Here is a 23,282-nt window from a genome sequence, read left to right on the forward strand (position 1 = left end):
TTAATCGGATAAACGCTTCTGTCTACCTACCCTGCTATCGTCTCATTTTGGGAAAAAAAAAAAAAAAGTGGCCAAAGTATGCCATCGTTCCCTTTTATGACAATTTCCAATAACGTATGGTAACACACCAAAGAGTCGTGAGCATCGACACTCTGTGTAGGGAGACAGATGTGTGTGAGGGGGGGTAACTCTCTTTGCTTAGCCAAAAATTGGACTCTTATTTTCTTCCGCACGGTTTCTTGCTACACTTTACATTTTTAAATCGAAAGAATGAACAGGAGAATTAGCAACTCTAACCACATGCAGAGGGAAGGGGAATACAGACACCAAGTGGGGGTACCCAAGGGAAGCAGAAGCGAGCTGAGATGCAAATCAGCAGAAAGGTGGATCCATGGGAAGGGACACGATAATAAGAGAAGCCAAAGCAGACAACAATTCCCTCCCAAGTGGACCCCTGAAAACGGCTCGAAAAAGGAGTTCAGAAGTCGCCATAACAACAGCGGGCCGAGTCAACAAATGTTTGTCGGCTCGGATCACGGGCCAAACCAGGGTGTCGACGCCAGAAGGGCAAGAGAACCAAGTGCAGACACTCGGATTGGAATGGGGCCAAGTGGAAACATGCAAAATAGAAATGGGCTAAGTGCTAACCCCCGAACTGACAATGCCCGAAGCAGCGCAATCGGCGTAAGACAAACGGTGCACTTCAGTGCCCCCCCACACCCCGGCGAAAATAGGAAGAACAATCAGGCGGAAAATCAAATGGTCCACCAAGGCGCCCTCCCACTTCCCAACCAAAGAGAAGTAAACATTCTCGTGCATCACAAAAATGGGGACCTTCACAAAAGTGCGTACTCGAAAAAGCATCACGAGCTTATTCACAAAGGAGAAGCACTAATGAACTTGTTGAACAGGCCCGAGGAGAAATTTCCCAATCTATCTCATAATAACTCGAGAGATAAGAACATCTCTCAGGAGAGTGTCCAAATGGCCCTACCGAATAGTCGCCTCATCAGGAAGGAAGACACCACTCTGTCGAAACTCCTCCTACCCCTCGACACAAGGGGCAGCAAATCAACGCACAATCAGAGTGGCCCGATCAACGCCCGAATGATAACAGAAAATTTTTTGAAGAAAAATAAAAGGACACAAAGCTTCCTCGACAGGGAGACAAGACAGAGGGAAATAATGAGGATCCCTCAGCAGGAACCATTTAACAACAAAATGATGGCAAACTTACCATCCCACTTGCCCCATCTGAATGACCGATGCAGCAGGGAACGAAGCATCGATCAGTCCCACTTTGCATACATGAGAAATAACGCCACGTCAAAAAGTTTGGAAATTTCAATGCAACTAAAAAACGAGGAACAGAGAAGACACGAATGCTTGCATCATAGGAAGAACACCCCACAACGAGATCATCTGCATCAAATGAAGGAGCGACAACAGAGAGAGAAGTTGATTCCCGCCGACAAGCAAGCCGCAATTGTAAAATGTGCCCCTGGAATATACGGTAGAAACAGTGCAGGAATAAATGGAACTAGCCATTCAGAAAAAATCACCACAGCCATGACCATCCAAAATAACTGCATTCAAGCTGTTCAGGGTAGGTCCAGGAATCCTGAACCCATGAACAAAAAGTATCCCCAGTTTGGAAGAGCCAGAATTATCCAGATGGAGAGCCACATGGAGAGACAGATGGAGAACCACATGAGGAAGTCAAACGGGGTAGGATACAGAAGGGGAATATCCCCCGATGGAATGACAAGCACTTCTAGTGAGTCCATCGTGCCCATCGAGTCAATCGAATCGATCAACTCATGGACAGGCGGTGGCAGTAACAGTGGAAGCCTCCCCCCTAGGATCAACTCGGACAGACTCCCTTTCTTCCCCGAGGCAAATTCATTGCTAAACGCATCGCTATCCATTTTCTCATTTAATGATCCTCACAAAACCACACGGACAAAAAGCTACATATCGATAAAAAAAGTGCATGACAAGGACATTTCGGAAGGTTCATATCCTTTTAGTGGTCCCAGGAGTAGCAACCCAACACAGGAGTCCTTCTCGACACGCGCTACATACACATCTGCTACAGTAGGAAATACATTTAACAAGAATAGAGATCAGATCAACACACGGGGAGGAAGAAACACTCATATTTTCAATGTACCAAACAGAAATGGCGATTCACGTAGGGTCTGCATACACGATTACTCTCATCATCCACATGGACCTCTTCAGCCTAACAGACACATCCGATGTGACGAAAATGACCCCTTTCATAGACTCAGTTCGGAGGACTTCCCCTTCACATCTGAAAAATTCAAACGAGAGATGAAACCATCCACGGGGGAGAGGAAGCAGGAACGCCCACTCAGTAGGGACAACCAGTTTGCTACATTTCGAAAACACAACGAAAAAATGTGCATTATGATTGACACCTCCTGTGTCGGGGGACATGTACACGCCTCGATCGCAGCTATCGCAGCGAACGCAGCACACGGTGTAGTCGCTGAAAACGTGGCCAACTTGGTAAAGGTCGCGAACCGCAATGGGTTCCCCCCCAAGGGGAGCCTATGTAACAAAAATTTGCTGCACCTCACGCATGAGAAGGTGAAGAAGGGCCTCACCTTTGAAGAAATGAGGAGAAGGAGCTTCGAAGCCCTGCACATTAGTGAGTCGTCGAAGCCTCACGTGAAGGATAAGCAGCATGATATACACAACATGGGCGATGTTGGCGATTTTCGCCATGTGCGCGATGGTCGCGATTTTTCCAATTATTCCATGCACGAAAGGGAAGAGAGAAACAAAAAGAACGCCCAAGGAAGCGTCTACCAGTCGAGTGAATCATCGGAAATGAATTTTCTGCCAAAGAAGAGGAAGCTAAATGGAACCGAGCTAAAGGAAAGACAGAGCCAGATGGTCATCCGTCCAAGTACAGCTGTTCAAAAAAATAAAATGAATCTTCCACGTGGAGACACCAGCATGATTTACAACAAAACGAGGTCTCAGTCTGAGCATGGCAGAAACGACAAATCAATGTCGAGGACCAACTTTAAGACAGAAAGGACAACAAACCCTTTGCAAATCAGAATAAAAAACATCGAAAAAAACAGAATCTTCGATGCGACAAGACGGAAACAAGTCAATCTTTCCACTCGCGAAGAAAATAAAAGAGAGAATTGCATTAACATATTTTCCCAAAAAGAAAACAATTTCAAAGAGAAAAGTGTTATGCACACTTGTTTGGACAGCTATCGAAAGGCTCCCCTGCAGGCTTTACGAAAAATCTTTGCAGTAACTCCAGTACTGATTAACAGCTTCAACAAACAGTTTAACATTACTGCAGATATTAGCTGTGAAGACAAAAGGGGAAAAACAACCCCAGCCCCCCTTTACCACAGAGCACCAGTAACTGATGCTGCCAAGCTTACTGCACTTGGGAGAAACAAGGGGGGCACTAGAGACAGAATCCTAAGTGGGAATGATGAGGAAAAATTAAAAAGGGAAAAATCGATAAAGAGGGTAAATAACATACCCACAGGGGGTAGCGGCGCCATCCTATGTAAAAACTGCATCACAAACTCAAAAGAGCCACAAATGAATGGACAAAATGCTGCCATAAAGGATGCCCATTTTTGCAAAGCGACCAAATCACAACGGGAGAAGCAGAGTAATGACGCAAAGAACGACACACACGTGGGTCTTTTCTCTACGAATTTGCGCAGCGTAAATGCGTTCGCTTCAGGAATGGGACAGTTCCCCGTCGCAGATGCCCAGTCGAGACAGGACGCACAACTTGGGGGCGGAAATGGACCATTCTGCGGAGAGAACAAAAGTGAACCATTTTGCGAAGAAATAAGAGAACCATATTACGACATCATCGATTTGAATGGCTTGGCAAAGGAAAAGAAAACGCAGAAGAAAACATCCCGACATGGTACGCAAGAGAGTAATTGCTGCACACAGTTTTCTATAGCCACGAGAGTTGCCTTTTCGCCATTTTTTACCCAACCTAGCTATTGTTTTGTTCTGTTCTGCTCTTCTCCGTTTTGTATTTTTTTTTTTTCTTTTGTGAAATTTTTACCTGACCTAGATAGCTATTATCTTATATATTTTTTTTTTCCTTTTTTTCCCGTGCAGCCACCGTTGCACACGTACCCAACCCCTGCAATGGCGTTCCCCTGGTGAAGAGGACGAATCGGGTTAAGGTACCCAAGGACGGAAATGACAGACCCAGGAGAAAAGCATGTAAGGAAGAGGATCCTAGAACAAAAACGAAGGGCGAGTCTGCTGCGCTGAGTGGTGAGGCGGCAAGTGGACTTAGAGATAGACAGGGCGTTACACTCGCGGGCGCGGTCGAAAAGGTTGATGCGATGAAAGAAAGTAACCCAACCAACGCGAGTGACCCAACTAACGCGACTGAACAAATCAAAACGAGTGACGAGACCAGTGCGACAAGCGAGTCCAAAGCGGTCAACGCAGCTAACACGGACCACGCCACCAACAATGCGAATGCATTGCCCATGCGCGGGGAAGCACACAGGGAAAAGATACTACTAGGAAGCGCCTCGGCACATGCATTATCGAACAAAGACGCCCCCGCGAGCACAGGAGCAGAGCTCGCAGCAAAAGACAAAGGGAAGGACGAAGGAAGCCAGATATCAAAGGGGGCACCAAACACAGCGGAAAGTACCACCTGGTTGCATGAACGTCAACACGAAAAGAATGTAGAGGAGGGGGTGGATAAATTTCCTGACAAAAATAACCAGCCGGATGCTGCGAAAGAGAAAAATGAATGCCTCCCCCTCTTTGGTGATGTCGAAGTGATAGGGAGATTTCACCAAATGGATTGCAAAAAGGGTGTTGGCAGAACGCACGATAGGAATAGGGAAGAGCATAGCGATCTGCGTAGTGAAGTGCGTAGCCAAGTACATGTCGATGCGGTGAGGACAGACCACACAGCCACAACTGCACAAATGCAGGGACACTTAGCAGCAAAAGTTGGAAGGAACCACGGGACAACACATAATGAAAAGGGAACAGATGGGGACCTACATCAAGACAAGGTAGGGAAGAAGACCCCCACAAGGATGAACCATCGGCGACAAGTGGGCACCAGGGCTGTTAGCTTAAATGAGAAAAATAAGTTAAATATGGGAAAAAGAAAAAAAGTGGAGGTGTACGAGGATAAACGAGAGAAACCGAAACAAAGGGATGCTAAAAAAAAAGCCAGTCAGAGGAGTGCTGCGGACGCATTGGGGACATCACAAATTGACTTGTTTGCGGAACCACCTAAAGCAGAGGGCAAGGAAGGCTCAACGGGGAAAGATCCCCAGGATGCACGCGAGGACGAAAAGGAAAGGGTTAAGCGCGGGGTGGAGGAAATTAACGAAGCGCGCGGAAATGGTGAACAGTGCGAAAAAGTGTGTGATGCCCCTAGCAGCAACTTGTCTGCATGCACGCATAGCAATGGGAAAAAAAAAAAAAACAATAATATCCCAACGATGCGTTCGAACAAAGAGCACACTGATAAGGAGGAACTAAGAATGTGCCTTCCCACAAACAGGAAGCAACGTTTTGTCGAAATAGAGGAAAAAATTCCACGTGCAAAATCGGCACAATGCTTGATTGCCGGTACTAGTCGTGCCCACCCGAGGAAGACTTTTTCGAGCCAGAAAAGAAAGGACCCTAAGGAGGAGGATAAGCAGAAGGAGGAGAAGACGGACGAGAAGAAGGAGGAGAAGACGGACGAGAAGAAGGAGGAGAAGACGGACGAGAAGAAGGAGGAGAAGACGGACGAGAAGACGGACGAGAAGACAGACGAGAAGGAGGAGAAGACGGACGAGAAGACAGACGAGAAGGAGGAGAAGACAGACGAGAAGAAGGACGAGAAGAAGGAGGAGAAGACAGACGAGAAGAAGGACGAGAAGGAGTGTCAGGTGGATCAAAGAAGTACCAATCGGAACGGAAAGAAAAGGGAAAAAATTTCCATGATTAAGGACAAACAGGGTGGGGGTAATGATGGGGGGGGAGATAAAGGTGGAGGTGCCAATATCAGCAGCAGTGTCAATGGAAGCGGTGACTGCCTCGACGATGGGGAGCTTCCAAGCAGGCAAACTGAAGGCAGCAAGTTTAACCGAAAGGACGACCCCACTATGATCCCCCCCAAATCTGCGGACATGCAAGAAAGTGCGCAGAGACCGACAACCAAAGTGATGGCAGAATCGTCGTGTCACAAAAAGAGGAAAATTATCAGTGCGATTCCCCTCCCTCGGGAGGAAATTCCCCATACCAGCGATCTATTAAGTGGCAAGATCCACGAAGAGAAGAGTTTTTTTTCCACAGGGGATGAGTCCCCATTTTGCCACATTTATTCATCCCGGAACGTTGCTGCCCAGATTGGAACCCTCCAAGGGGATGGCACCACCGTTGGTAACAGTCGAAGGAGAAGCGGCAGGAGCAGCAGCAGGAGCAGCGTCAGCAGCGAAAGCACCACGGATGGAAAAACGGAGGGGGAAAAGCTCCCCCCGCACAAGTGCATCGAGGAAGACGAATCGGGCATGACCAGCTTGGACGTCCTGTCTGGCGACCTCCACAGTGGAACTTTGTTTCAGTTTGTTACCCGGGGTGCGTCAGATGGAAGTCGATCGGAGGAGCAGCAGGAAGAGGAGGTAGATCATCTGGAAGACCCTGTAGAGGAGGTCAACCAAACGGAGGACGATCAGACGAAGTACGACCAAATGAAGGGGGACAAAACAAAGGACGACCAAACGGAGGACAACCTAACTGCGACGCATACGCCCCAATGGGAAGAAGGACCACCCCTCGATAATCCGAAAAACGGTGACGAGGGGGAAGGTGCCAACCGAATCGAAGAATCCACAGCGCAGAGCGAACCGGTTCGCAAGGCGGGCCGCTCAAAGGGGCCAGCGAATAAGACAACCAGAGGGGGTGCACGTAGTGGGCCTCGACGGTTTAGCCAGTTAGGTGAAGCTTCTTCGTTGGGATCTAACAAGTGGGGTGGCGTGGAAGGGGGGGTCACCGGGGGAACAGCTCCCACGTTGGATGTCTTAAATGTGGATGTCACCAGTGCAGATGTTTCCACCTCGGACAAAGTGGACGACGCGGAGTTAACTTGCAACGGGACATCGGGCGAATCAGTGCCGGAGAAGGAGGCGTGGGGAGGAAGAGACAACCGAGAGAGCCAGCTGGTACCAACCCTCTGTGTAAGAAATGAGAAAGAGATGTCTATCAACGGGACCGCCACTCCAGCCGATGACCTATCGCTTGGAGGAAAAGACAAAGAAGGCGAGGTCTCCCTTTATACAAACCATCGTGTGGAAGCAGAAAAACTAAATCAGGACATCCCATATATTACAGACATACACAAGGAAATGCACAGGTCGCCAGTGATGCCTCTCCGAATCGAAGCCTTTCACTCTCTCGAGGATCAGAGGTTAATCTATGGAAGGCCCGAATGGCAGAAGTATCTGTGCCCCTTGTGCGACAAGGCTTATTACCCCCCAAATAGCTACATGAAAAATTATGTCCACTACCTAAATGAGCATTGGAAGAAGAGAAAAATCCTCGGGGGTTACATTATATTCCCATGCAAGTTGATTCATAGCGGACTCGAAGAGCAAGAGGAGGAAGAGAAGGAGAAGTCGTACCTACGGATTAGCAAAAAAATGAAAAAAAAAAAAAAAAAGAAACTTTTCACAGATTCGCATTACCACTGTCCTATATGCTTAAATGTGCACTTCACAGAATACGCTTTGCTAACGGAGCACTGCGTGAAATTGCACAAGTCTTCCGGTGCAGACCCCTCGAGAACACTCCCCTCAGATGTGGTGCACACGCCTTTTATCAACAGTAATGACTACTACTGCGCGTTGAGGAAGTTCGAATCGGAGAAAAATATCAGCATTGAAGCAGTGAATAAATGTGCCAGCAGCACGGGTTCAACTAGCGATGCCCCATATGCGCAATTTCTGGTTAGCACCACCACATCTGCCACCCTGGAGAAAGGCCCCAAGAAGAGGGAACAGAAAAACGAGGCGAAACACAGGAGAACCAGCAAAGTAAATTTTTGCGGCGAGATTCAAGTCAGGGAATACGACATTGAGTTGTCGCGCATTGAGAAGTTCGGCGCGAGCATCGGCCCCGTCTTTACGGAGGAGAAGGAGCAGGAAACGGCGCCAAGCGATGTGAGTACGCCAACTGATGCGAGTACGCCAACTGATGCGAGTACGCCAACCGAAGCGAGTACGCCAACCGGTGTCAGCACGCCAAACACGTTGAGCGAGGCAGAAAGCACCTTCCAATTAGCGAGCCAACCGGCAGAGGGAGACCAAAATGAAGCGCTGCGCGGAGAGGTGGAGGCAGAAGATGGGGCGCCCCGAAAGGAGAGCACTCCCCAGGAGGAAGCCATAGAGTCAGCAGTGGATAAGGAAGACGAAGGCGAGAAGCCGATCAAAAAATGCAACAAGGATATCTCTCCCAACGTTGAAGACATTCATGTGGAAGGAACACCCCACCAGAATGGTAGTGCCAATGTGAAGGATTCTGTACCCATTCCAGGAGGCGAAGCCAAGAAGGACCAGGACCCCAATACACCAGTGATGAGCAGTACAGAAAGGAAAATAATCGAAAGGAGAAAAAAGAAAAAGAAGGAGGAAGATCCAAACGGAAGTTATACACCAAGTCGAAAGAATCTCAATGCTAGTTACAGAAAAGGGATGTCCATCAAGTTAGACGAGACCCCTCCGCTAAATGAGAAAAGAACTGAGAGAAGTGGTGACCACATGAATATAGACACAGAGAAAGGCATAGGAAATAGCAAGTCTGGGGTACAAGAACAGCCATGCGAAGAGGCCAACACCACATCGTCGTTTAGAAATGATCAACCCGAACTGATCAATGGAGAAAAGAAGGTAGAACAAATTGTTAATCAAACGGAGTACGCCCCTTCCATGAACCATGTCAAAATGGGAAAAAATCAATCAAAGGATGAATCGGGAAATAAAAACATCGATGAGGAACATTCCCCAGGTGCCTCCACCCACGAATGTATCGATCCATGCGGAAATGCAAACGTGGAAACTGACCTCCCTCGAAGTGACAGCCTAAATGAACTCATCTCATCCCTCTTCAGCATTGATAATAATAGCCCCTCTTCAAACAAGGAAAATAAATCAGTCCCATTTTCCTGCCTGCTGTACGAAGAAAGTCTGCAGATAAAGGAACAGCCACTTAACGAAATATTACTCGAAAACAGAATTGAGAATAACAAAGGAAGTATATTCATTCCTGTGAAAAAAAAAATGGGTAAGCACATGCGGAACGGAATTGACAACATGCACAAGCAGATCATCTCGAAATATAAAAGGAAGATTAAAATATCCGCTTTGAATGAACAGAAAAAGGAAGGCACATCTCTCTTCGATTTTAAGAATTACGAAAATGTGTATATGCCCCCCAAGAACGTCAGCCTGAATTTACCCGCCGAAAAGGAGACCGAAATTTTGAAGAAAGTGATCCGGCAGAAGAAGAAGGAGAAAATCCCGCCCCTTCGGCTCAACTGCAGGCATAGTGCCCGGTTAAAGAACCAGAACAAAATGACGCAGTAGAGTTGGGGGTGAATGTCGTTGTAAACCTCCAGTGGTAAAAACACGTCGTGCGTTCTGTCCTGCTTCGTATCGCGGTAGACGTCGCATTCTTCCCCTTTGTCATTTATGTTAGCTTAGCTAGCCATTTTGATTTTTTTTTTTTTTTTTCTTTTTTTTATCCGAACTATTCATGCGAAACGTACCATGAGATGTTCACCAAAGGGAGTTTTGCTTTTTTTAAAAAAAGGAAAAAAAAAACGTTACCTTGAAGGGTGAACCCCGGCAGCGGGTTCTTCTCACCTCTGCGAGTTGCGAGAATTCCAGGATTGTTTTGCGGCTCTGCGGGGAGGAAGGGCAGCGAGGTGTGCGCAAATTTGTTTGTTTACTTCTTCCCTTTTTTGCTTCTTTGCTGCTTCACAGCTTCGCATCTTTGGCACGCTGCCTACGTGCGTCCTATTGCGGCGCAGCCCTCACCGAAAGGTCAAGAGGTGCTTCTCCGCGAGGACCTCCTCGCACTCGTTGTACCCCCCAGACAGCACGGTGACGATGGGGATGCCCCTCTGATGGGCCATCTGGTAAGTCATGAGATCCCGTTGATAAATGCCCGCGTCGGACACGGACAGAAAGCCAAGGTCATCGTCCGCACTGATGTCAACCCCGGACAGGTAAAAAATGATGCAATTCTGTTCGGATGCTATATGATCCAAAACCTTTTTATATGCTTCCAGATAATCTCCATCCGTTGCGAAGGAATCGAATTCGACGTCTATTGTCGAGTTTGCCTTCACCGGAGGGAAATTTTCCCTGCAGTGCAAACTGATCGTTTTTACGTTGGCGCAATTTCGAAATATTTCAGCTGTCCCATCCCCTTGATGCACATCCACATCGAGAATTATAGCCCTACTAATCAATCCATGGGACAATAAAAAATGAACTGCTATCGCAACATCGTTAAAAATGCAAAACCCGTCTCCCCGATTTCTTTTCGAGTGATGATTTCCCCCCCCTATATGCATGCACATGAAGTGTTTCATCGCCAGTAGGGAACTCAAAATGGTGCCATTAATTTCAATTAAAAATCTGCACACCAAATAAGGGTGTAAAGTCAATTCGTACTTTTCCACTTCTTCCTTATGCGTCACTATGGAAAATATTTCTTCTATAAATTCTTCGTCATGAACGCTGAACAAAGGGACGATCATGTCACTGATGTTGCAGGTGGGGATGACATAATCCGAGTTATATATCCCCCCTTGAATCAGACGGGAAAATATTTTTTCATATTTCTTTATTTTAAATCGATGATACTTTTCTTTCATTGGTACACTCGAGTAAATCGGGTGAAACACATACGGAGGGTTTCTCGCCAGAGAGGAGTACCTCTTCTGGTTCGTTGCCACTTTGGAGTGTCCTTCCCCTCCAAAGATAGCTAACCGGGAAGCTCTGTTCAGTTCATTCTGCAATGTTGCAAATTTTTCACACACGTGGAGGTCCCCCTCCGATTGTGAATAGTTTTCGTTAAACTTGAATAAAAATCTATCAATAAGTAAATCGAGAGTGCTTTGAGATAACTTCCTTCTGTGCATGTTCTTTCGTGTTATCCTAATTGCGGGACGTTTGTTTCGTTCGAGGTAGGACAGCTCCCTTGCAGGGGATCCCCTTTTGGGCGAACACCCTGGGAGGAAGAGCCGCCGTGCTACAGTGAAGTTGGGGATACGCGGCGAATGATCGGGAGGGAGAGCCGCGATGAGGAGAAGCACACCTAAGTGGAGAAGCACACGTAGGGGGACAGTCATGCTGAGGGGGAGAAGCCCACACAGTAAAGCCTCCTACGGGGGGCAACTCGGAGGAAAGAGGATCTCCCTTTTTTTTAGCGCCATCGATATAGAGCACCATCCCCTCGTATCCGCACAGAATATAACACCAGCTGGGTGTACCAAGCATGATTGGAGATAAAACCATGTGGGGGGAGGACAATTTCATTTAGAGCATTTTTTACAAGAAGACGCTTTCACGAAGAGGATGTTCACAACTGAGGAGGTGGTGGTGATAGATATATGGATTGCGCCCCTGGGCTGTCCCACGTCGCAAAAAAAAAAAAAAAAAAGAAAAAAAAAAAAAGATATACTTCATACAACCATTATGAGAAGACGAACAGGGGAAATAAAACAATGCCACTGAACATTCCGCAGAAGAGTTTTGGCTGGTGGTGGCTACTTCTCTTCACTTATTTGTAGATTTTTATTTTATTTTTTTTACCATCCTGTGGACACGCTTCCGCCCCAGGTTGGGAGACTCCCCATTTTGTCTCTCCCCTTGTACGTTGCAGCAAATCCGACTAACAGAGCCCTGGCGGGATGGTGCCCTCCGCTAGATGATGGTCTTTTCGCGTTGTTTCCCGACTCGACATTCGTACTTTCGCGAGCTGCGCGTTACGGAAGTTACTGCCTCGCAGGGTAGAAACTGAAGGGTGGACCACGAATGGGGAAATAGCACACTCGGGAGGGGCACTCCCCAGAGGCGCACTGCACATGTCGTTTATCCTTCCATTTGCCCCCGTTCCGCATTTTTGACGTCCTTCTTTTGGCTTTCCCCTTTTGACGTCCTTCTTTTGACTTTTCCCTTTTGACGTTCCTCTTTCGACGTTCTTTTTTGCTCCCTTCCCCGATGTGCACGCTTGAACCCCTCCGCAATTGCGCTCTCTTAAAATTTCTCCCGACTGCCAACATTTTTTTTTTTTCTCAGGTGTACATGTCGCAGATACATAAATGGTTACCGCTGCCTCGTTTTTAAAGAAAAAATTTCCCCTTTTAGCAACTCCCCCGATGGATTAGAAAACAGTCATCATGTGTGTCACCGCACATGATCAAAATGAAGCAGTAGGAGGGGAAATATCATCGTAGTGCAGTTTAAGGGAAAAAAAAAAAAAAAAAAAAAAATAAATTTTTTTAAAGAGGCGGCTGCAACCATTTATATAATCTGCCCACTTGTGCCTTTTCACCAACGTCTCCAACGAAATGAATCACAATGAATGGAGGCGCAATTCTGTAGCACATGGGGGGAAGGCAACTGCACGTGGTGAATGGGGGGTGGATGGAAGGAGGGGTAAAATCGCCCAGGGAAATCCATCCTCCAGGAATGACCACCGGAATGGCCTCCAGCGCTCCTACAAGGAAGGCGAACTGTTTAATCTCAAGCGAGGGGTGCAAAGAGACAGCCCTAGAAAGGCCACACAAGAGGGATGTGCAATTTTTCCCGAAGAGGAAGACGCCGATGGGGAGAGGAACCAAAAAAACGGGTGGAGAGAAGAGGACAGAAGTGGGCGGACAGGACAGGACAGAAGTGGGAGGACGCGACAGGACAGAAGCGGGCGGACAAAAAGGAGAAGTAACATTGAGGAAGAGAAGGAGCTGCCCAGCGGAGAGCACACACCGGATGAGGGGAAAAAGGAAAAGTATGTCACCTACTGTGACGAGGGATATTTACGGGGGTTACTGAAGAAGGCTTTGGTCACCCCCAGTTTGAAAGCCTTCCTAGGAACGAGGGTCATTTCGTTTCTTAACGAAAAGGAAAGGCACAACTGTTCTATGGCCTGCAAGCTCCTCTTTTTCGAAACTTACTCTCTGGGGAACTTAAAAAATATTTACAAGAGCAAATTTATTCGAAGTGAAAAGAGAAGCATGATCTGGAAGATGATCCTGCTGGGGGAGAACACGTACCTGAGTGAGGACCTGTTTGGTGAGCTGACACGGAGGAGGAGCACCTACGAGGGGATCATTGAGAAGGACGTGCCGAGGACCTTTCCGCAGAGATTCTTCCCTCCGGCTGGGGGAGACGTTACGATAGACGTTATGGGAGACGTTAGTGGAGCGGCCACAGAAGCAATACCCTCTGGGCAGGCTTCCACAGATGGTCCGCCTCCCCAGGAAGAACTCTTCGATGTGCTAAAGATATGCTCATTGTATTTCCAAAATGTGGGCTACTGTCAAGGAATGAATTACGTCGTCGCAATCCTCTTCCTCGTCCTTAAAGACAAGCTGCACACAGCCAGGTGCTTCATAGCTCTGCTCAAAATCTTCAACTTAAAGGGAATGTATATTTACAATTTCCCTCAGCTGAAGAAAATCATGTACCAGCTGAAGATACTCATAAAGGGATACTTCCCCAAGCTGTCTTCATATTTTCGAAGGAAAAAAATAAAAGTGGATTTTTTCTGTATAAACTGGTTTATGACTCTGTTCTCTCAGGACTTAACTTTTGAGCAGACCGTAAAATTATGGGACAGCTTCTTTCTTTTCGGATTGAAGATCTTAATAAAGCTCAGCTTAATCTTTTTGTCCCATTTTGAAAGACAAATTTTGTCCCTATCATATGAAGAAGCTTTAACCTTCCTCAAGTCAATGACGAGGTTCCCCTTTACCGATTACCTCTTCGAAGAGAAAAATTTCTTTCCCTACTTACGAAGGTTTAAGGTGACTAATCGGACTTTGAGGCAAATTATTTTTCTTCGGAAGAATCGCATTAGATTTGAGGTCCATGTGACCAAGGTCAGCCACCGTGGGGTTCAAACCAACCAGTGCTCCGTCGTGCTTTGCGAAAATGGCAGCAGGGGAGACAAGGTGGTACAAGACGCCCGCGGCTCATCCGCCATGCATAATGGGGATAACATCATGCACAAGTTTATGGGAATTTTCCGGGGGGTGATGGACAGCAGGATTGGTGACTCGGTGGGCAGAGCAGTAGGCGAGAGGAGAAGACCCCCTTCCTCGCGCGGCACCAACGAAGGGAACTATGCCGACCGAGCGGTCTGTGCCAACCAGGCCATATGTGCCAACCAAGCGAACTGTGCTAACCTCTTCCTCGACCCAAGCTGCTCCAACGAAGTGGCCCCGGAGAACCAGTGTCTCTCTCTAAACTTCAACAGTGGCCTCTTTTGTGGCGTCAAGGAGCAGCGTAGGTACCTGAGGGGGGATAGCACCACCGGCGACGGCAGCACCCGGGAAGAAGAGGCCACTGCGGAGGACGGCTCCAGCAGGCACCCCAGCGGGAACGCCTGCGACGAAACGAACAACTACTACCATTTGAATCTTACGAAGTCCTTCCGGTGAAAAGTTTCCCCAGGGGGTTGTAGCAGAGATAGGATCCTTCCCAGATGAAGGATCTCCCAGGTGGTATTTCAGAGGGGGCGCTCCAAACAGGACGCCTTCACGAGGGGCCCACTCCCCCTTTGGGAGCTCCCTGCACTTATTGGAAAATTTTCCAGGGGGAGTTCACTATTTATTCCGCAGCATCACGGAGGCTCACGTGGCCTCATCTCGTCGCCTGAGCTGGTAGACGAAGCACCAGCTGTGTTGTTTTCCGTTACCCATATAATACACGCACTGCTTCATCGCGCGTACTTTTTTTTTCTTTTTTTTTTCTTTTTTTTGTTGTTCGTTCGCCACGCACATGCTTCTTCCTACATGACGACTTTGTTTTGCGTACAAGGGCATATGTGCCCCTCTTCAAGCAACGTTCTTCTAACATACCCAGTTCTTTCTTTTTTTTTTTTTTTTTTTTAAATAGCCACGATGTGTGAAACCTGCTATGATTAATTGTCCCCAAGTGAGAGCATTCTTCCTCCCTCGCCGCCGTCCATTCTTTTTCCTTTTTTCAGAACATATTTCCCTTTTTTTCTCGTCCCACAGTTTAGCGTACGTATTTCGGTGTACTTCATTAGGCATCGAGGGTGGGTACTTTTTTTTTCCATGCTGTGGCGAAGTGACAATTTTTTTTTTTTTTCCTTTGCCTACCCGAATTGGTTGCTATACTGCAGCAACGCAGCTTCTGGAACCTTGGCGATTCACTCTTTTAATCCTATTTTATGGTGCCTTGCCGTTTCGTATATTTTTTTTTTTTTGTTTTTTTTTCTTCCTTTCTTTTGTTCTCCCTCTGAATGAGTATGCAATCGTATGTTCTTGCGAGAGGCGATTTGTTAAGAGGGCGCTGTAAGGGAAAAAAGAACCCTTTTTTCCCCCTCTAAAAGGGAATAAAAAAAGGAAAAAAAAAAAAAAACAGCGAAAAGTGAATAGGAAGTAGGTGAAGCGACTTGGTAAACACCTCTTTCTCTTGAATGACCTACCACGAGGAGTTCACGCCGTCCAAGCGTAGGTTTGTACTCCCCGGTTCTCCAGCACCGCGGGATGCATCACATGTGTTTTTTTTCTTCTCTCCTGAATGACACCCCTCCCCTACACTGGCCCACTCGAAATGAACACCCTAGCAAAACATGTCTAGTCGACTGCTAAAGAAGTTTCTAAAGGAGAAGACCCGCGATGAGATAAAAGCACTTGGAGAGGCGGTGGAGGAGGAGGCGGTCACGGTTAGGCCAAAGAAGAAGAGCGTCTTTGCGTATTTGGACGACTCGGAGGCGAGTGAGGCTAGTCAGAGTGATGGAAAGGCTGAAAAGGAGAGCGCTGGAAAGGGGAAAGGAAAAGGAGCGTGCCGCCGTAAGAAAGGGAAGCAATCGCAGAATGGTGTAAAAGGGGAGGAGCTGCAAAATGGCGTAAAAAGGGAGGAGTCCCAGAATGGCGTAAAATCGAAGCAATCTCAGAATGGCGTAAAATCCGGGCAGTCGCAGAATGATGGCACCAAACAGGCCAATGAACAGGTTGGCAGCGAAGCCCCCCCCACGCCAAACGCGAAGAGGAAGAAGAAGAAGAAAAAAAGAAAAAACCAGGACGAAGAAATCGACGACATACTGCACACAATCAATACAGAGGTGAAGCAAAAAAACGGGGGACATCCAAATGGGAATGATTCCAATGAAGAGCCACAGGAGGGAGGGGGCATGCCATCCGAAATGATCCTCCCAGATTTGTCAGCATGCACACACGAAAAATATGACTACTGTTTGAAGCTAGAAAAAGGAAACTTCGACGTCAATGTAGAATTGAAACGAATCTTTGGAAAAGATTTCGTAAAGGAAAAAAAATTCATCCAAAAAAGTAAAATCAAGTATATAAAAAATTGGCTCATACAAGATTACACCACAAAGATTGTCCATCCGCCGATTTCAATGGAAAGGTATGTCAACGAATTCAAACTGGAGAAGTATAAGCTCTACCTCGAGGCAGAGAACCTCTTTTATGTCCTCCTAGACACGCATGACATAGAAGCAATGCATAATCTGATAAAAAAGTTCCCTTTCCATGTGGACACCTTATTAGTCCTCTCAGAATATTATAACGAGTCAAACAATTTTGAGGTGGCAAATAAATTCACTAAGCTGGCTCTTCTCGTTTTGCAACACGTGTTTCACATCGATTTCCATCCGAACAACTTAAACAAAGAGAGACACATTTACGTGAACCCTTACCTGTATGATAACAAAGCGCTATTTAAAGCACTCTACATGCATATGATGTCTCTAGAGAATGAAGCCTGTACGATTACCTCCCTTGAAGTTGCCAAACTGTTGTGCAAGATTGACCTTCAGTTTGACCTATGTAGTATCCTCCTTCGAATCGACAGCTTGATTTTAAAATGCAATTTATTTGACTTCTTCATTTATTTCTCTTTCAATTTTGTCATACAAAATGTGCAGTGTGTCGTTCCCCCTGCAAAGCTGAGCGAGATCATCAGCACTTTGTTCCCCTCGGCTCAGAGTGACTTCTTCCACAAGGGGATGATGTTCCCAGAAATGTACCATCCCCCGTGGGAGGGAGACATCCGTAACATACAACCGGCACAATATTATTGTGACGAAGCGGGGAATGTACACGAGGGGGTAGCACCTGCAGCAATTGGGGAGGGCCAATCATCAGGTCATACCAACCAACTGGCAAGTGGCTACATTGAGGGAGCGGCACCCCGAACTCCGGAGCGAAGAACAGACGAAGTGGAGCAAATGCACGACGCGAAAAGGGAACCCCCAAATGAGGCAGATTGGAATGATGGATCACTTTATGGGATGGACAACGAAGACAGGTCAGAGTTGTCCATCAATCGTGAGCGATACTCCGTCGATGAGTCGGATGAGTTGGATGAGCAGGATGAGCGGGATGAGCAGTATAAGAAATTTATGCAAGATGAGAAGGATGAGAACAACCCCCTGGAAGGGGCCTGTGGAATCGGCAAAAGATGCCAAGGATGTAAAGGCTGCAAGAACCGCAAAGGCTGCAAAGACCGAAAAGGCTGCAAAGACCGAAAAGGCTGCAAAGACCGAAAAGGCTGCAGAAATCACAAAGGCTGCAAAGACCGCGAAGAGTGCAAAAACTGCGAAGGCGACGAAGGCGTAGCAGACGGAAACACCCTTCAGAACAAACTCCTCTTCGACAACTTCGAAATAAGATTGCACTTCATCCTCCCCAACTTCGCCTTCTCCGTGCCGCTAAGCATGTACCTGAAGAACAACAATTCTGTCGACCATAAGGAGATTCGGCTGATCAGCGTAGACGATCTGGTCAGTGCGTTCACATATGAGGAGTGTCGATTTCTGAGCCCCCATTTCTCCATTCGTTTTAACTGCCACAGGGATGGCGAAAGGGGTGGACACGACGGACATGCCCAAAGTGACCATGCTGAGGGTCACCTCGGCAGTGGTGACAATCACTTCGATCGTGCTGTGGATCACTTCGATCGTGATGAGGGTCACCTCGGTAGTGGTGAGCGTGATCAGAGCACCCCCCCCAAAGTCACCGCCGATCAACAGAAGAAGAAGAAGGAACAACCCTCCCTCTCCTTCTCGGCACATATAACCCTCCTAAGAGCACTCCTATGCTTCCCCAACTTCCTGCAAACGTTTCTTAATTACAACAATTTCAAAACGACTAAGGTGGTGAAGAAGACCATTTATGAGACGTCCTTCCAGGATATCCTGGCGAGCCCTCCATTTTCCTCTCCTAGTCTATTTCGCCTAGGAGAATATGAAACCGTACAGAAGATAATTTGCTGTTACCTTGAGAAGAACAACATATATTACAAATCGGAAAAGATCATCACGTGGTTCCACGTGTGCAGTGCGTTTCTGCACGATCTGTATAAGGACCCCTCAGGTAGGTGCAGCGGGTGAAGAGAGGTGCCTCCACGTAGTGATTATATGTGTTACCGCGCCGCTTCACCGCATGCTTACCCCGATCCTTCCTCACGTTTGTCCCCGCTTCTTTACATGGTTGCCCCGCTTCTTCACCCTCCTTCGCAGCGGCCCAAGCCCTGGATAACGCGAGAGCACAGTGGCACGGAAAAGTCACCCTCCTGGACAGAAACAAGTACAAAGACGTCCGGGTCGGCGAATTCAAGTCAAACCATTACCTACTACCAGATTTCATGATGGAGAAAAACAGAACCTACTCTCCCCACATCCCCGGAACCCCCTCCGATTATTACGTCTCGCTAAATAGCAATTTGATCATAGCCTTCTTCCAGAGTCTCCTCCCCTGGTATCAAGTGGATTACTATGGTGATCAAAACGATTGAAATGCGAACATAGCTCCGCAGCGACGTCGCAGCAGAGCTGGTGTGTCGGCTTCGCTTCATTGTGGTCGCGCCATTTTCATCCTGTGGAAACCTTTTTGCATGCCCTTTTGCGGCTCCCCCTTTTACGCCTTTTTTTTTTTTCTCCCCTTTTTGCCAAAATATGAAAAAAAAAAAGTTTCTAAAATAGCAGACAATTTTTGTGTTACCTCGTCGTGCGCGTGTTTTCGTATATTTGGACTCACCGGGGGGAACCCTTTTTTCTGCGTCACGGGGGATCTCTGGCACGGCCGCTAACGCGGCTAATGCTACCGGCGCTCACGCCACAACTGCCGACGTCATCGATGCTTTCGCCACCGTTGCCCTCGCCACCATATTGATTTGTTAACCCCACTTCCCTCAATGCAGGCACGCATTCAAGGCCTGTCTACTTCTCCACGCTTATACAAAACGTTGTGAACGAAACCAAGCGTCTTTTTAATTTCGAGTAGGTGTTTTATAGTCTCTCCCGGGTTGTCCTCCCGTGTGGAGGTTGGCCCAGCGGATGGCCTGTGCAGATGGGCCGCGCGGATGCACCTACGAACGCGCACACATTAACAGCGCAGAGATTAGCAGCGCAGAGATTAGCAGCGCACATTGACCACACACGCATGCGCACAGACACGCGCGCGCCCCTGCCTCGCTGCGCGAGTGGGGCTTACAAATAATTCGTGCCAGGTGCGGAAGAGGCGAAAGGCAGAAGGGGCAAGAAGCAGAAGCGGCTACGCCGTGAGGGTATGCCGCTAAACCGCTCAACCGCTCAACCGCACGTGCAAAAAACATTTACTAGGTCGTGAAGAGGGCCCCTTGGCGCATCCCGTTTTTTTCATCTTCCCATCCTATCGGCTTCGCTACGTCGGTGTTTCACCACTTCGATGCTTCACCGCTTCGCTATTTCGCCATTTCACCACTTCCTCATTTCATCGCTCCTCCGCTGCGCTCACTTGCCGCAGTAATACTTCGTAGCCTCCTCGTTGGTGAAACACCAGTAGAGGTTGTCAACACTGACAAAGGGGAACTTCTCTTTGCTGACCTCACAGCAGAAGCAGGTATGGACACCGGTAAATTTGATTTGACCCATGGGGGTGTAGGACCTGTAGGCGGTCTCATTCAGGAGGTAAACGAACAGGACGATCCAGAGGATGATAAGCGCAGAGGCGGCAGTGATCCGGACGATCCATTCGCGTAGTTTCATTTTGCATGGTGGTCTTCCTTCCTCATTGATTCGGTTCTTCATAAGAGACATCATGACATGGAAAGGGTCCTCCTTGTGTACCTTATTAGCAATCTGTTTCTTTCGGTAGTTTTCTCCTCGTATCTTCTTTTCCCTCGCTTTGGCGTTAATCAGCTCCTTCGTCTCATTGGACAAGAACCATGAGAATGGAGGAGAAGTTAACATGCGTTCTCCCAAAGTGCATTTATCCGCTGCAGAAACAGTTGTGATAGTAGCAAAACCATAGAGTATCCCCCCGAGACAGCCACCCATATGAGCGTAATTATCTGTGTATCCGAACATGCCGATGAAAATGCCAAAGATAATCACAACCACCATGAATATTAAGACACAGCAAGGTCTCGGAATCGTCTTCCAGTATTCAATGCAGTAAGTGAAGAGAGCTCCTATCAAACCATACAAGGAACCGGATGACCCGATGGTGACACCACATGGGTCACAAACAGCAGACAATAAATTTCCTGTCACTCCGGAGATAAAGAAAAGGAGCAGAGTCCGTAGGAACCCCCAATCAGGTTCAATCATCCAAAGAATCTGTATCTGACATATGACGTTAAATATGATATGCATGAATCCACCATGGAGATAAACAGACCAAAAGAGACGATACAACTCTCCATAGTTTCGTATGTAATTTGTGTTCAGTCCTCCTAACTGATTATATACACGTGTATTTACGCTGTCCCAATTGGACTCTCCTCTTCCATCTGGATTATCTTCCACTTTGTTTGTCGGCCAACCTTTGTCCGATGCACTGGTTCCAATAAAATGTCGATCCGATGCGGACTCTTCTAAGTTGTATTCACATGCTCCATAACCAAGGAAAACAAAAAAAGGTTCCCTCTTCTTCACCACCGTCTCGGTGTAAATAGGGTATAGTACCTTCGAAATGCACCTCCCATTAAACGTGTTGTAATTAAATATCATCTCTGCGAAGAAGACCCAGAAGAGTATCGCCGTAGAGGATATACAGACAATTAATCTTCCAACCAGGGGGTTGTTATTAAGCCTTGGGTCTTTTACTTTCATTTTGGCGTTTCTGTTTTTCCTCCGGTACTTTCCAAGAATGGGGGATGAAAACGGATTCAGCGGAGCTCTCCTCCCCACGGCTCCAGATGGCAGCGTGTGCAGAGGCTCATCGCTCGTCACTAAAATTTTTATGTCACTGGGGGGGTTTTCTACTGTCGTGTCGGAGGGTTGAGCGGTTGCTCCGGTTGCCGCTGCTGCGCCCGTTGCGGCGGTTGTATCTCTTCTCGATCGAGTGCCTCCGCCCCGCCCAACACTCATGCTAAGGTCACTCTGTTCATTGTCTTCACTGGGTGCCTCTTCCCTATCGGAGGAGTCCGCATTCTTGGTTAACTTCTTGCTCGACGGGAGCACCTTTTTGTTTACTTTGTAATCACTCAGGATGTTTTTCTTTGGCACCGTCTTTTTCAATTCCCCTTTCTTGGGGGGATGTTCTCCCACCCTCCTCGGGGGGTCCGCCACGTGGGAGACCGCTTTGCTCTTGCTTTTTTCTCCATGATTTCCGTTTTTCGCTTTCTCCGGTCCCATGGGTTCGCGCGGATGGAAGCGATGGACAGAAGGTGAAAGCCGCTAGATGGACAGCAAAACGGAAGCCACCAGCGTGGGCACAAAAAAAAAAAAAAAAACGAACAAATAGGCCAAGACAATTTGGCAGACAGCGGGGCAGCAGATTGGAGAGACAATGGGGCAGCAAATTGGACAGACAATGGGGCAAAAAATTTGACAGACAAACGGACACCAGACAGCTGGGGTGACCAACCTGGGGTCAAAAAAGAGAGGCAGTCTTAATTTCTAACCTCTTCACGCCATTCGCGAATCGATGCTTGCGCATGCAATCGGTCTCATGCCAAGGCGGAGAGGTAAGCATCCTCCGAAAAAACTCCCCCACAAGGTATCCTGTAAAATCAATTTAGTTGCTACGCCCCATGAAATGCAAAATGTTAACGTGGACAGATGAATTGGATGACCAGAATTGGAAAAACAAAAATAAGCTCAAACGAAAAAAAGAAAAAAAAAGGAAAAAAAGCAAAGAAAAAAGAAAAAAAAAAAACTATATCTTAAAACAAATATGCACATGTGAAGATTTAGCAATACGCCCTATGCGCGTACGCATGTGCGCGCAGTGCTGTGTTTGTTCCTCAGGGAGTCGGTACTCCTTCATTGGGGGGAAGTAAAAGTGCGGCTTAAAATGTGTGTACAGTGGAGTGGACAGAAAAGCGGGGGAGCAAAGGATGAAGGTCGAAGGGTCAAGAGTAAAAGACGAAGTGCAAAGGACGAAAGGGCAAAAGCCGAGTAACACGTGCGACCAACTCAAACCACCCCCACGGAGGATACAAATAGGTGGAGTGAGATGGAGTGAAGAAGGGCTTGATGGGACAAACAAGGCGTCATGTGGCCAGCTGTTCGGGCAAAAGCATGGCATTTCTGCAGATTTCACGGAGTGCACCAAAATGAAGTAATGCATGCTAAGTTGCAAAGTGAAAGAACAATTTGAGGTGACGCATAGGGAAATGTGCACAATTCCTGGGGGGCACGGGGAAGATATTTTCCACTCCGTCGAGTGTGCACTCCAGGAGGGGGGAGCAGAAGGAAGAACAAGAAGAAGAGGAAGAAGGGAAGCATCGCATTGTTGTCCAGCACAAGAACGTAAAAAAAAAAAAAAAAAAGGAAGATGAGGAAAAGGAAGAAATGGAAGATCCAATCGCTAAACGTTAAAATTAATGAACAATTATTTTTCCCCCTCGCCCGCCTCTTTGTTCATTCCTTTCTCAGGAAAAGACTGTTGCGGGGGGGTTACTTAAACGCCAATAGAGCTGCTTCGCAAGTAAATATGCCCTCCGCTCTGGGTCCCTCCAGGTGAATATACGCTACGGTGCATGCGAAGGGGAAGCCAACTTATGGAGTCCCCCGTTAGG

At 47.4% G+C, this 23,282-nt stretch overlaps 5 protein-coding genes across 5 annotated transcripts; 3 read left to right on the plus strand and 2 right to left on the minus strand.

Moving 5' to 3' along the window:
- Positions 1 to 270: 270 nt before the first annotated feature.
- On the plus strand, positions 271 to 9,635 carry C922_01207 (hypothetical protein; the record flags this gene model as incomplete). The annotated part of the gene is made up of 2 exons (XM_008816815.1): positions 271 to 3,955; positions 4,147 to 9,635. 2 exons carry the CDS (start codon positions 271 to 273, stop codon positions 9,633 to 9,635), a joined length of 9,174 nt encoding a protein of 3,057 aa, XP_008815037.1.
- Positions 9,636 to 10,084: 449 nt separating this feature from the next.
- C922_01208 (hypothetical protein) lies at positions 10,085 to 11,200 on the minus strand (the record flags this gene model as incomplete). The annotated part of the gene is made up of 1 exon (XM_008816816.1): positions 10,085 to 11,200. The coding sequence occupies one exon, from the start codon at positions 11,198 to 11,200 to the stop codon at positions 10,085 to 10,087; it is 1,116 nt and encodes a 371-aa protein (XP_008815038.1).
- Positions 11,201 to 12,631: 1,431 nt separating this feature from the next.
- C922_01209 (hypothetical protein) lies at positions 12,632 to 14,722 on the plus strand (the record flags this gene model as incomplete). The annotated part of the gene is made up of 1 exon (XM_008816817.1): positions 12,632 to 14,722. One exon carries the CDS (start codon positions 12,632 to 12,634, stop codon positions 14,720 to 14,722), a length of 2,091 nt encoding a protein of 696 aa, XP_008815039.1.
- Positions 14,723 to 15,882: 1,160 nt separating this feature from the next.
- Positions 15,883 to 19,070, plus strand: C922_01210 (hypothetical protein; the record flags this gene model as incomplete). The annotated part of the gene is made up of 2 exons (XM_008816818.1): positions 15,883 to 18,649; positions 18,796 to 19,070. 2 exons carry the CDS (start codon positions 15,883 to 15,885, stop codon positions 19,068 to 19,070), a joined length of 3,042 nt encoding a protein of 1,013 aa, XP_008815040.1.
- A 976-nt stretch (positions 19,071 to 20,046) lies between these two features.
- Positions 20,047 to 21,894, minus strand: C922_01211 (hypothetical protein; the record flags this gene model as incomplete). The annotated part of the gene is made up of 1 exon (XM_008816819.1): positions 20,047 to 21,894. The coding sequence occupies one exon, from the start codon at positions 21,892 to 21,894 to the stop codon at positions 20,047 to 20,049; it is 1,848 nt and encodes a 615-aa protein (XP_008815041.1).
- Between the last annotated feature and the right edge of the window lie 1,388 nt (positions 21,895 to 23,282).

Source organism: Plasmodium inui, assembly GCF_000524495.1.
Source record: "Plasmodium inui San Antonio 1 unplaced genomic scaffold supercont1.4, whole genome shotgun sequence".
In the NCBI taxonomy this organism is placed as follows: domain Eukaryota; phylum Apicomplexa; class Aconoidasida; order Haemosporida; family Plasmodiidae; genus Plasmodium; species Plasmodium inui.